Source organism: Emys orbicularis, chromosome 22, assembly GCF_028017835.1.
Source record: "Emys orbicularis isolate rEmyOrb1 chromosome 22, rEmyOrb1.hap1, whole genome shotgun sequence".
Taxonomy (NCBI): domain Eukaryota; kingdom Metazoa; phylum Chordata; order Testudines; family Emydidae; genus Emys; species Emys orbicularis.
Genome location: NC_088704.1, coordinates 16,388,754 through 16,402,276, shown reverse-complemented (window position 1 = coordinate 16,402,276; position 13,523 = coordinate 16,388,754). Strand labels below are relative to the sequence as shown.

The following is a 13,523-nucleotide window of genomic DNA, read 5'->3' as shown; positions in this document are numbered from 1 at the left end:
TTTTTTTTTTTTTTAAAACAAGCCACTGAAGCGACCAAAATGATCCACTGTCATCTTGGTCATTCATGTGTGCCCTGAGGAGATCCTCAACCGTCTCTCGCGATAACATGAGCAGTTACTAGCCACGCTGCCTCCTTAATGCAGGAAATTGGGAGGCAGGACTCGGGGGTTCTGCTCCCTGACCTTGCCTTGTTACCTGTCCTCAGAAGCGAGTGGTATAAAACCTGAAAGGGCCGAGTTTCTCTGAGTTTGGAGAAAGCGTCACCTCGTTTCGTGGGTGCTAATGGTTTTCAGTGGGTAGGCTGATCTCCGCTACAGACCTGTGTCGGTGTAACTACATCGCTCAGGGGTGTGAAAAATCCACAGCCCTAAGCATCATAGTTATTCCGACCTTCTCCCCCCCACCCCATGTAGACAGCGTTGTCGATGGGAGAACTTGTCCTGTCGTCATAGCTACCGCCTCTCAGGGAGGTGGATTGACTATGCCGATGGGTGAGCTCTCTCCCCTCAGCGTAGTGGCGTCTTCACTTAAGGCTGTGCCACGGCAGTGCTTTAATGAAGATGATCTGTGTCAATGGGAGAGAGATCTCCTGTCTGCGCATGAATCCACCTCCCTGAGAGGCGGTAGCTATGTCAACAGGGGACGTTCTCCTGTTCACGTAGCACCGTCTACATGGGGGTTAAGGTCGGTATAACTGTCGCTCAGGGCTGTGGATTTTTCAGCGTTAGGACAGTCTGATGAGATCCTAACTCTGCTTAAAAGAAGCAGCTTCCCCGAATGCCCAATGCATAAGGTCTGTCCTTGAATTTTTTTATAGGACCTCTAAGAATGAGTCTAATCCGATATGTTCTCAGGGTGGTCTCTTCATTAACCCCAGGCTGGGGAACACCGAGTCCAGGGGCAAGTTTTTAATGTGCTTTATGCCTGGGTGGTGTTGGCCTCTAGTGGCTGACCCCACAAAGAGGAAAAAAGACCTACTATTTCTGTCAGCTGAGGGAGCTCGCCTTTAGCTCCAGTGGTAGAGGCCTCTGCTTTGGAAGCTGTAGGAAAAGGGTTCTAGTACCAACTTTCTGCTGTTGTGGTGTGTCATTTGTATAGTAATTGTGTTGTGTGCCAATGTGTGTTCCTGACTGGTTTATGCAAGTGTTGGTTCATACAAGGGCCTGTATGGAAATGCAAAGTATTGTCGTCCTTTAACTGCTCAAAAAATGGTGCATAGGTTCCGTTCTGGCTCTACTGCATTGAGCGGAAAGATCCCTAGGCTAGGGAGTCATTTGCATGAGCTTTCCACAGAGAGGCACCTGCGGATCTGCCTCTGAAAGCTTCCGCAGCTCAACCCAGTTTCCTGCTCGGTAACTCAGCGGGGTGCAGCTGAGATCTAAGGTTTTCCAGCATCACAGAAGGCTGTGGATCTTTTGTGTTAAGCAGGGTCCTTCTGATGCTGCGCTGCAGCATGGTGTTTATCCTGCTTGGCAAAAAGATTCCATCCCTTCTAGTCTATTTCCAGAATAAACACTGTGTCCCGGCCAGATCCCATCGGCTAATTTCATGGATGGTGTTATTTTTGTGAACTCCCCCCCCCCCCCCCCCCCCGCCCAAGGAGGGATGGTTAAACAAACCATGTTTTTGTGTCGAGGCCCTAGCTATCAAAACTATACTCTTAATTCTCATTAAGAATTCCAACAGAAATGTTAATCAGCTTTGAAAGGGACCTATTTTTAGAGCAGCTGTGTTGAATTCTGTTCGGAGTACTCCCAACCCATCATGTGATCAGTGGGGTGAGTTTTTTTTTTTTTTTGCTACTGGTTTGCCATGTGCACTCTGAAATACGTTCTGTCCTTACAGGGACTGACGCGTTCTTTGTATTTTAGAGTGGACCCCCACAATGATGACAGAATCTCCTATCTGTTGGTGCTATGCCCTGCCAGGGAATCTCATGGTAGTCTTGATGTCTTGCAGTGTTTATAGTCTACATGGGGGTCTTAATCCTTGCAGATTGGTCCAACAAGACTGATGTTACCAGGTAATCTGGGTATTCTGGAGAAACTTTCTGTGCAGATTTAAAGGGGTAATGGCCGATCCTTGGCTGGTAGAGCTCAGTTGACTTCAGTGGAATGCCTGACTTCAGTGGAGCAACTTCTGTTTCCACAGCTGAGAATCTGGCCCCTAGTTCCATGTTAATGTGTATAGCGAAGCAGATTACAGCACAGTTAGGAGGCTTGGGGCGAGCTGTAGACTCAAGGGCTGCCAAAACATCTAGTGGGTTAATATAAATAACTTCCGGGCTGGTTTACATGTCGCAGATTAGCAGACTGTGCTGCTAATTTAAACAGCTGGTGGTTTTTTTTGTGGGGGGGGGGGAACCCGCTGCTTCATAAGTGGAATCAAAGTGGGCACCCATGAGAAGCTGCGGCTTGAACTTCTGTTGCTAAAATCCGCGCTTCAATGAGCTTGTCTCCAGTTCTGTCGTCTTACTGACTCTGAGACAAATTGGCTTTGAATTTAGGACAAATTACCCTGCTGCTTTGCCCTTCTCTCTGAGGAGCTTCAAGCATTTAATGGCTGAGGCCTGTGAAGTCGGGCAGCTGGGAGGCTGGGAAGAGATTTGCCCAAGGTCCCACGCGGGAAGGCTTGAGTCACCCTGTGCAAGGCCTGTGGCCACCTGTGGCTAAGGATGCATTCACCCCTGGGTGATGCAGACAGTGTTCCCGTCATTGCGAGGCAGCTTGAATTCACAGTCGGGGCTCAGCAGCGGTCGCTGCCCAGCCCCGGTGGAACCTGAGTCCATGCACCTGCCCCCCAGAGCCAGAGGAGGTGGGGGGCTGCTCGAAGCCCTACCACGGCCAGTGGAAAGTAGAACCTGAAGTCTGTGTCGGAGCCGGACGCAGAGCCTGGCTCTCCTGCCCCTGGGGCCGCGCCGTGCCGCCTGGCCATGCCTCCTTGGCCTCAGATTCTTCTTCTGAGTGTTTTCAAAGTGAAGCTTCTGCTGCAAGTCCAAAGGAAGAGAGGGTGGGCACAAGGAGGGTATAGGAACCTAGATGGGCAGGAAAGGGGAGGACCAGGGGACTGGTGTGAGGGAAGGAGGGTGATTTCTGCTACCAGGACTGATGGTTCCATGTATGAATTGGATTTTAAATCTCCTCCCAATGGAATGCTGGGAAGAACGTGACCCTTGGAGAAGGCACCGTGGAGAAAGTGCCCGCTTGCTCTAAGCTGTCCATAGCAGAAGTACTTGGGGTTTCCTGGGTTCTGTTCCTGGCTCTGCACTTCGCTTGACCTACCTGGCAGGTGGGTGGAGAGGTTTAAAAGTTCACCTCTGCTGACAGGTGGCAGGACAGGGCAAAGTTATTGTGAATCTAAAATACTGGCGCGAGCTTCTCTCTCTGGCTCACTCTTCCTGAGGCGTGCCCTGCCCTTGTACTGGAAGGGTAGGATGCGCTGCTGGGACACGCTCAGGCCACCTCCAGGAGATGATCCCAGGTTCCAGGAACCCGGTTGTGTTTTTACTGCTCACTGTTTGTTTAGTGATGACTGCGCAATACACACACTGATGGACAGTCCCTGGGCCAGAGAGTCCCCGGCTTGAGGGGCACATAGAAGACCTGGAATAAAGAGGGATAGCAGGATCCCAGTCCGGCAATCGCTTGCTCTTAGCAGGAATAAGCACTGCACCTACCTGGCTTCTATCCGGCTGCAGGGTGTGGCTTAGGTGGCAAATACCCATTCCAGAGTAAGGAGTAGAACCTACTTTTCCAGCTGCCTAGTGGCCCTGGCTTGATGGCTTTCATTATCATAGGGCAGGCTGTGGCAGCGGGGGGGGGGGGGGGGGGGGGGCATCCTACTCTTCCCCATTGTGCAGCTGCCCCTCCCCCCCAGTCTGACTTAAGGAGTCCTGCCCCAGCTGCTTGGCAGGAGTCCTTTGGCAGACGAGAAGCTGCCCGGCCTCTCTGCTCCTCCTCGCTGTGCCAGCCTCGACCGGGCTTAGGAAGCGAGCTTGTCACTCAGGGCCTGATCCTGCAAATCCCAAGATGCTGAGCCGCTGTTGCGTGTTAGCGAGAGCAGCCTCTAGCACTCCCCAGGCGCCGACGCTGACACGCGTCGTCCTCACGAGCCCTGCACCTCCGCTCTTGTGTAGCCAAGTAAGGGGCCTTTGCCTGATCTGTGCTTTCAAAGAGGTCCCCAAATTGAATGAACGAACCCATGTGCTTCATTCTCCTTCCCTCCCTAAGCCCACTGCCACCACCTCCTGGGAACCGAGAGCTGCCTCTTCCGCACAAAGAATGATTTATGAAATGAGTGGTGGCTGCAGCATTTGATATTCTTGGCACTGTTTGCTGCTACCCAGAGTGAGCCGGGAATTACAGGCTGTCATTCTCCTGCCTCGTAGCCTGGGGCCGTATTCGATAGTTCAAGCTGTAGCGGAGCTGGCAGCCCTTTCCCAGCAGATCCTGTGCTAAAGTGCATTGTTTTGGAAGTGGTAGCTTTGATGAATCTGTTTTCCAGCAAGCCTACGGCTGACGCGTTCTGTGCTGAGTAGCAGGGAAATCACATATTCCATGGCTATCAGGGGTCTTTTTAAAGACCACCGAGGCCTTTGGAAAACATAGCGATTGAGGGGAGTTGATGAACAACATAACCCGCTGCCTCCCAACACGTGACCCTTACCACACCCCTGAGCTTAGTGGGTGGCCCCAAAAGGTCAAACACTTGAGCCGTAGTACTGTAAACCTGAACAGGCTTAAATTTACTTGTGTGAGTAGCCTTGCTGACTTCTCTGGCTCTGCTCACGTAAGTAGAGTAAACTAGTGCATACAGATGTGCAGGATTGGAGTATAATTCCCAGTAAATGACATTTCTGTACCAAAAATTGCCACTCTAGCTTAAGATGTAGCCCCAGCATAAAATTATTGCAGCATCTTAAATCCTGATCCTGCAGCTGGATCCGTGAAGAGCCTCAGTGAGGATTCAGCAATACACTGAAGCATATGCTTAAATCCGATTGAATGGGACTGAAGCCACGTGCATAAGGTTAAGCATATGCTTAAATGCTTTGCTGAATTTGGGTTGAGGTCACGGTGGCTCTGTGCCAGCTAGGGTGACCAGACAGCAAATGTGAAAAATCGGGACGGGGTGAGGGGTAATAGAAGCCTATATAAGAAAAAGACCCAGAAATCGGGACTGTCCCTATAAAATCGGGACATCTGGTCACCCTAGTGCCAGCTGTAGGATCTGCCCATGTGGCTCTGATGACAAGTTTTGGCAGTGGGTTCCTATTCTTGTCCAGATTAAATGGATACTGTCCGATCGAAACTTGGCCCAAATTGTAGGGTTTTATTTTAAACAAAAACTGACTAATAGAAATTTCCATGACACTCCTGAATTTCCACTGGAAGCATTTCAATAGCCAATACCCCTCTCCCTGCACAAGTGTTTGCAATCCCAAAATTGCAGTTTGATGCTTGTGAAATCGAATAGTCCGTTCTCTGCTTTGGACAATGGAAAGTGCAAATACAGAAATAAACTCTCAATTGGCATTTTAAAATGTCCGTTCTAGTAACGTGAAGGGACCCAGCCTGCTTAAAAGTGTGCTCCTGGCTGTAAATGTGTTGCCTACCAGCATTGAAGACCCTGTATAAAAAAGGAGAAATTGATACTTACCTCTTTTTTGCACAAAGGGCTTTGAAATCTATGGATTCATAGATTCGAAGGCCAGAAGAGACCATTGTGATCACTCATCTGACCACCTGCGTCGCACTGGCCAGAGAACTTCCCCAAAATAATTCCTAGAGCAGCGCTTTTAGAAGAACATCCCATCTTGATTTTTATAATGGTCAGCGATTGAAGAATCTACCCTGGGTAAACTATTCCAATGGTTAATTACTGTCACCATTAAAAATTTACACTGTCTTTCCTATCGGAATTTGTCTAGCTTCAACTTCCAGCTATTGGATGCAAAAAGAAAGTTGTAGTATTATTACTAAGATCTTTAACAGAGATTACAGAGAGAAAATATTCCCTCCCTCCCCCTTTGTTGATTTTGTTCATCTGACAGCGCAGTATAGTCCATCTCCCCATGGTTCATGTGGGTCTTCAACACAGCAACAGGGGAGAGAAAAACATAAATAATGGAAAATGTGGTCTTATAACCACAGTGTATTGAAATTTACTAGGCTTCAAGGTGACCAAAAAAAATTACAAATGCAAAACAAGATTTAAATCAATTATTTAAATTGCGGTTTCCTGCTAACTAATTCTGCCCCGGGTTTCATCTCTTCGATCCTACTGACGATAGTGACACTGCAGAGTTGTTGTAATGGAGGGAAGAACTGGGCCTGCAGAATCTTTATTACTAGTGACACATGAGCCAGAAAGCACCCAGCCTGGCTCCAATTCAGGACTGAATGAGAGTATAAGGCTGGTAACTATGAAATAAACTCTTGTCTTGGAATTTGAGCAAATCTGAAGTGAAATCATTGCGCCAAATTAACGCGGAAGTTCTGTGATGCATTTTTATTGCATTTTCGGACTGAAAACTCTGAGCATTCACCAAAGCATTTAAGCCCTTTCAAAACTTAAGCACTCACGGTACAAGATCTTAGTATCTTAAAAACAGAGTGGATTGATTTAAATCACCAATTTTAATCACAATTTAAATCAGTAAGCAGGAAACCTTTATTTTATTTATTTATTTAACCTTGGTTTAAATAATTGATTTTAATCTTGTTTTGCGTTTGTAATTTTTAGTTTATTTGACTATAGAAACGTTGATTCTCATTGGTTGGTAATTATTAAAACAAGTTGATTTGCAACTAAATAGAGCCTTCTACACTAAATTTGGTACTTTTTGCTAACCAGGAGGATATATTATATCTCCACACATTTATTTAAGGAATTCTATATTTTAACTTACATTTATCAGATTCTTAATGTTTACTTTTTTTATTATGGTAGAAAATGATGAATGACTCATTTCTTATTTACTAGATTTGGTTTTTTTTACTCCAGATTAGTGTCAAACTGCATTTGGCTAGGAATTATAATTCAATTAAAAATGCACAAGAACAATAATTTTTTTTTTTTTTTTAAATAAAACTCCCTTGAATGTGCTGGATAAATAGGGGAATAAAGTAAGCTTGACAAAACATGTTTTGTATTTTAAATGAACTTATTAAACAAAGGAAGTATGATCAGTAGTTAGTGAATTGAACTAATTGTTTCTGGACACCATGTCTTTCAAGATTTTAGAATTAGTAGATCTCATCCTCACACCTAGTTTTTATTCGTAGCTTGGATGAGGAAAACAAGCTTTCCTGCCTTTTCAGCTCCCAATCAGTTTCTGAACTGTGACTGAATAGTCATTGAACTGAATTAGATGAATACGCTGAAAAGAAGAAAATATTCTTTTTGCATCTACAGAAGAGGCTACTGTTGCCAAAAGCTGGTGTAGCACTTCAACAAACTCTGGTTCCAGGTGCTTAGCCAGCGACTTCCACCTGTGCAGTTGTCTGATTTTCTTTAAAACTTTGGCAGCAAACATGTACTGCTTGGATGTTACTTTTGAAATTTAATTTAAAATATTTTTATAGGTTCTAGTAAATTTGGGCCTTGATACAGGTTGTCGTAATTTCAAATTTAATTTTAAATAGGCTTATTTTTTTTAAAAAAGTATTCAATTTAAATAAAAATCTGAAAAAAAATCATCAATTTTTATCCACCATGCTTAACTCCCTCCTCCCCCCAAACAATTCATTCTTCTTTAAAACTTCTCTTCCGCTGGCCTTTTCAGGAACCCCTAGAACTACCTGCTTTGCCTTGACGTTTGAGAGTGGTTTCTGATAGATTGCAGCTTTTGAGACAGAGATTGGGGAGTGGTGGGAAAGGTGCTGGGATTTCAGAGCTCACACTTCCTTAATCTTAATCTTATCTTGTTTAAGTGAGAACTCTCTCTAGCCTAAAGCAACAGTCATAAAAACCTAGTTGAATGTGCCCTGTTGAAAGATGACATCTGTAACGGTTTAGTAGAGCTAGAAGCTGGCTCACTGGGGATTTGTTGCGAACACACAGCTTCAAGGCAATTGCTAATTACTCCCAGTAGTCTGGAACCACTAGTTGATTTAGATACTGCTGTATTCATCTGGATGACTCCAGAGGTATTGACTGTAGTGTAGTCAACTGTCTCTTCCATCACTGTGGAGTCCACGCCAGGATTTAGGGAGGCTGTGTGCAGTGCTATTCAGCAGTACAAGCTATTTTATTTAGCGTGGGAGCCAGGGAGAACCACAGGGTCAATCCGTGTGCAGCAGCCTCAATATAGACCTTGTTGCGTGTGAACCCAGACCAATCTCTTCTCTGCCAAGGGGGAGAGTGCATTGATTACAGGCACTATGGTATTCCTGTGCCTGCCCCAAAGGGCTTAACTTAGACAAAGGCAATGTTGTTACCCGTTTCCAGACTGTGAGAGCCAGGGAGCATGACTTGCATGCGGCCTCAGTCTGTGGCAGAGTTGGGAGTTGACCCCAGATCTCTTGACCCCCCCCCTTCACCACAAGGCCATCCTTCCTCGGTGAGCATTGGGCACATGCTTCTTGACTTAACTTGGGCAGTCTGTTGGCTCTGGGCAGAAGGCACAAAGAATGTGATGATTTGACATGGCTTTGATCCCAAACCTCATTTCTGGCTGAGTTTTGCTTTGAATCTGAGGGCTTGTTTGAACTCAGAATTCAAGGGGTGAGAAGCCTCGGATGAAAAATGTAAGGGCTAAAAATGTGGAACGAAGCCCTTTGAAAGGAAACCCTGGAACTGAGCCCAGTTTGGGGGTGCATGTCTGTTTTCTTCCTAATAGTGTCACTTGAATGTCTGGTTTGTATTTACTTATTTATAAATAAATAAATCCAGTGGGTCGCCCCGAAGATTGTGAGCAATCTTCTCCCACTGCCCTGTGCTGCTGGGTGTTGGAACATTAGAACAAACAAACCGCCTTAAAAGTTAAACACTCCAATTGGTAAAAACTGGAGGTTACATAGAGTTGAGTGAATAATTGAGGACCATTTTAAGAGCAGGTTTAAAAATCTTTGGCCCTGACTCTGCTCTGTGATGCTGGAGCAAACCGGGAAGACTGTGACCTTTCCTCTGCTACCCTCAGGGGAGGAGAGTTCAGAATCAGGATTCTGATGTCAGGAAGCTTTTTGGCATGGCGGTTGATTTTCATTTCCAGTGTGACGCTGTTTGGAACGGTTGCTGCCCTTTTAATTGGGAATGCGTTTGATGGCAATCCTGTGTCCTCCGTCTGCGCACACCGCTCATGCTGCATCAACGGGAGCTGCATAGGTGGATGGAGGCTGTTACACGGGGGTCTGTGTGTGTGGTCAGTACTCGAATTGGGAGACCTCTAAGGAGAACCCGGGAGTGAGTAGTAATGGTACTGACCCCGGCGGGTGATTTTTCTCTTGAGTCAGCATGTGAACTGCATGGGGTTAGAGGTTAGTCTGTACTGCTGTCTTCAGAGATTCCACAGGCAATTTTTGTAGGAGCAGAGGCCTCAACTCAGGTGTAGCATCCAAATACTAACTTGGGCAATTACATTTTGTCTCCTTAAGGGCCTGATCCAAAGGGTATCTTTCCATTAACTTAAAGGGTTTGGATTGGGCCCTAAATCACCCTGCCTGTTGCCCCAGGGCTGTTTTGATTGAGATACAGAATTCTTTTCACTTTCTTCCCCAAAGTACCATGAAGTGTTCCTGCCTGCTGTTAAACAACTGTTGTGCCGCATGCCAGAGGTGGCTGGAATCGTTCCTGTTTGTAAAGGATGTTGGGATGACAGTTGCTATACTGTCACCTCGTGCTTTTAAATGCTGATGCTCTTGCAGAGTGGTGCTAGCCCGTGTGACTAGATCTCATAGGGCCAAATGCATAGCTAGTACACCTCCATGAACTGCAAAGAGATTGTGGTGGGGTGAATTTGGCCTGCTGTTGGTCTAATGAATTATAACTGTTCTAGATGGGCCTGAATCAAATCCAGGGCCACGTTCTGTGCTCTGAACCTTGGGGTGTTGGAAATTCCAACCCTGCCTTGGATTTGAAGTTTGCAGCTTGGGCCCCTCTCTGATTATTGCTTTGGGTTCTTCCCTGTGGGGTGTGTATCTGGGGAGCGGGGCGGGGGGTGGGGGAATAGGCGTGCATCTGGTTTTGGGGGCTTTTTTTTTTTTTCATGGCCAATTTCCATATGTTATGACCTGCAGTCACGTGACTCCTGATCATTGTGATTCTGATGCATGATTGCAACATGGCCAAACTGTGCAAAGATGAACAGGGCGCAGGAGCCTCGTCCGAGTAGCTGGGCTGCGTACTGCAAGGGTGCATGTGGGGGGATGGAGGAGGAACAGCAGCCCTACCGCATCCTCTCTGTGAGGTGAATCCCTGTAGCAATGGATCCTGAGGGCCTTGCTCCAGATCCCTTAGTCCTGGCACAACCCCTCTCCCCACTGGTACATTGAAACCACACGGGATCCTCTGCCCTGGTATAATATTGTCCCATCTCCTTCTGTTCATTCAAATCCTTTCTTCAAACACAAAACTCCTTTCCCTGGTAGCCGACCATGGAGCAGAAATGGAGCAGGCAGCGAGCCAGAGAGGGTGGGGGGACTGACTGTTACTGGGGCAGAGCAAAGGTGGCTGCAGGTGGAGATGAGGGCCAGCCGAGGCAGGACAAAACTGGGATAAAGGCGCAAGAAAGTGGGGAGATCCTGACTGACATCAGGAGTGGAAATGGAGCTGGGCAGCTGGAGCTTAGACAGGCTGAAAGAGAGAGGAGGGAGAGATTGCAGCGGTCAAGGCATGTGGTCCCACACGGAAGAGGCATTTGTTCAAGCAGGCATGAGCCTAGGAGCTGTTCTGAGCCTGCCTTCCCACTAGCAAAGCGCGCCTTCTGTAGAGCGGATCGCTGGGTGGGAGGATGGATGTCAGAAGCTCTGGGAAGACAAATAGATGAGTCAAGTCCCCTTTTTGGTTAACAGATGTCCAAGGTTTGCTGCTGTTTTATTACACAGCTATAAAGCAGCAATCAAACGACATGGAAATAAACGTTCTGTGAAAGCGAGCTGGGTTGCTCCTTTTAGAGGAAGCTTTTGGGGGAGGAGGGTTTTTTAGTTCAGAGAGTGGGGTGTCTTTAAGAAAGCAAACTAGAGGCTGTCCCGTGGAAAACAAAATTGACACGCTTCATCTCTTGCTAGCAAACATATGCGCCTCCTTCCTACGTAGCTGGCATGGCATACGGCGATGCCGCTCCTCCTTTGGGAGTTGAGATGCTTGAATTGGACCTCCGAAAATAAATGAAATATTGACCCCTTCAGAGCTGGGATCTTACCTTTGTTCTTGTGCCAGCCCGTGCTGTTAGCAGAATGAGGAGCTGAAGGGTAATATCTCTCCCACTGCACAGCCTCTGTGGTTCCGGCTGCTGCCCGCAGCAGCCTGCGAGATGGGGCAATGCTCCGTTCTGCTCCCTGGCATTTTTGGAGCTGCATGCAGCTGATTAACAATAACTCCTCATTTGTCTCCTTCTGAAGATCACACAGCTTTGGCATCACACTTCTGCAAGGGAAAAGAACTCCAAGCTACAGCTGCACCTTGGCGCTCATCCATATCCCCCTTGGGGCAGGCCGCAGCTTTGTGAACACTTCAGAAAAGGGAATGGGGCGGGGGGAAAGCCAGAAAACTTTATTAGCGGCAAGAGAAAAATGATGATCCAAGAGTGGAGTGAAGGGTGCTTGAATTAAGGGGAAGGGATGGCCTTGGGGCAAAGGGGCTGGACTGTGGTGCTGCAGAAGGTCTGAGTTCAAAGCCCAGCTCTGCTTCAAACTTACCTGTGTGACCTCAGGGGAGTCCTTTAAGATTAGTCTATTATCCCCATTTCACAGACTGGGATTTAAGAACTTCCTCTGGCTTGTCCATCCAGATTGTGAGGCGTTCAGTGTGAACGGTCTGTGTGCGAGCAGCACCTAGCACAATAGAGCCCTGACCTGGGTTAGCGCCTAGAGGCTGTCCTGGAATGGCAAGGCAGGAGTGAGATGCCAGAGTTAAGAAAATGACTGCCGTTCCCTCTGGCAGATGGACAGTCACTGCTGATCACGCTCCACCTGCTGTTTTCAGATGATGTGAAGAACTGGGTTGTAAAACAAGAGAGAAATGTGACCCAACACATGGTGCATTGCTTTCCTTTATCATTAGCTGTAACAGCTGTACCCCTCACACCCTTCCTCCACCTGCTTCCTTTCTGTTCTTTCCCTCTGCACTCTTTCTCCTACCCTCTAGAGGGGGCTTGACCAGTACAGTGCTGGAGACTTACTGATGTTAAAATCATTAGGATCCCACCACCTCTGGGCCTGATTCTGCCACTTCTGCCTGCACCGAGTTCCCATCTGAAGTCCTTCCAGAGACCTGGAGTCTGTTGATCTCGGCTGTGTCTTTTTCATACACATTCCGTTTTTTGTATATAACTTGGACAGATCAAGAAAAGTGAAAAAAACGAATGGTCAGTGTTCATAACTTTCTGTCTTCAATTGTAGGAACAGCTGCAGGGTGCAGCAAGGGGGTAGTACAGGCAACGTACAGAGATTTGATACTGGAGTAGCTTTTACTTCCAGGTTGTAGTGTAAGTAGTAACTGGAAGTTGATACACTGTTATCTGGTTGGTGGCCTATGTGAAATGAATCTGGTGTTCTCTCTATGAGCTTGATCCAAAGCACTTTGAAGTCAGTGAAAAGACTTCAGTGGGCTTTGAATCTACCTCTTTATACAGGATCCTGCTTGGTGCTTCTGGTTCTCAAAAAAACAACTATAACTAAAATGTGTGTCTAGCCCTTTGCAAACCTACTGAGATATGTTTATAACCGGTGGCAGTCGCATCTTGATGCTCATATTGGCCTTTTTCCCAGATTCAACAATCACTAAGATGAAAAGTCCCCAGCTGAAATAACATTTACTGAGACTTCACTTCTGAACATCCTGGACTCCATAGCCAGAGGGGAGTTGACAGCTTGCCCACCAGACCCATTCACTGACCTGGCCAGCATTTTTTGTCCAGTAGATGAATAACCCTCTTCTGGATGAAATTTATGGCATGCAGAGTAATTGAACAGGAAATGCATCAGAACCAGCAGCATTCCCTCTATAGGACTAGATACCTTAGGAGATGAACAGAACAAAAAGCATAGGAGTACAATTATGCCCTCTAAAGGACTGGAGCATTACTTACAGTTTATGGTCTCTGTGCTACGTTGAGATGATCAGAGCAAAGAACTGTCTTGATGTCACAGATTAGAACCTGTTAAACGCTGCCCACCTGGATCTGATGTTGATACAAGCTCTTGATGGTTTTATTTTTCAGGGTGGTGAAGGAGGAGATCTCGGATGACAATGCAAAGCTACCGTGCTTCAATGGAAGAGTGGTGTCCTGGGTAGGTTGGTCTGTGTGTCTGTGTACGTGTGCTGCGCGGTGGCTTGGATCTAGATTTAGCTGGTATGTGAG

At 46.9% G+C, this 13,523-nt stretch overlaps 1 protein-coding gene across 2 annotated transcripts in view; it reads left to right on the top strand.

Annotated features, from left to right (window-relative positions):
* The window catches only part of DVL1 (dishevelled segment polarity protein 1), a 173,976-nt gene that overhangs the window by 61,720 nt on the left and 98,733 nt on the right, over positions 1-13,523 (top strand). For both annotated transcript variants that reach the window (XM_065421252.1, XM_065421251.1), the window contains exon 2: positions 13,383-13,452. In XM_065421252.1, coding sequence (XP_065277324.1) covers positions 13,383-13,452 — 70 coding nt within the window. The remainder of the gene's footprint in view (positions 1-13,382; positions 13,453-13,523) is intronic.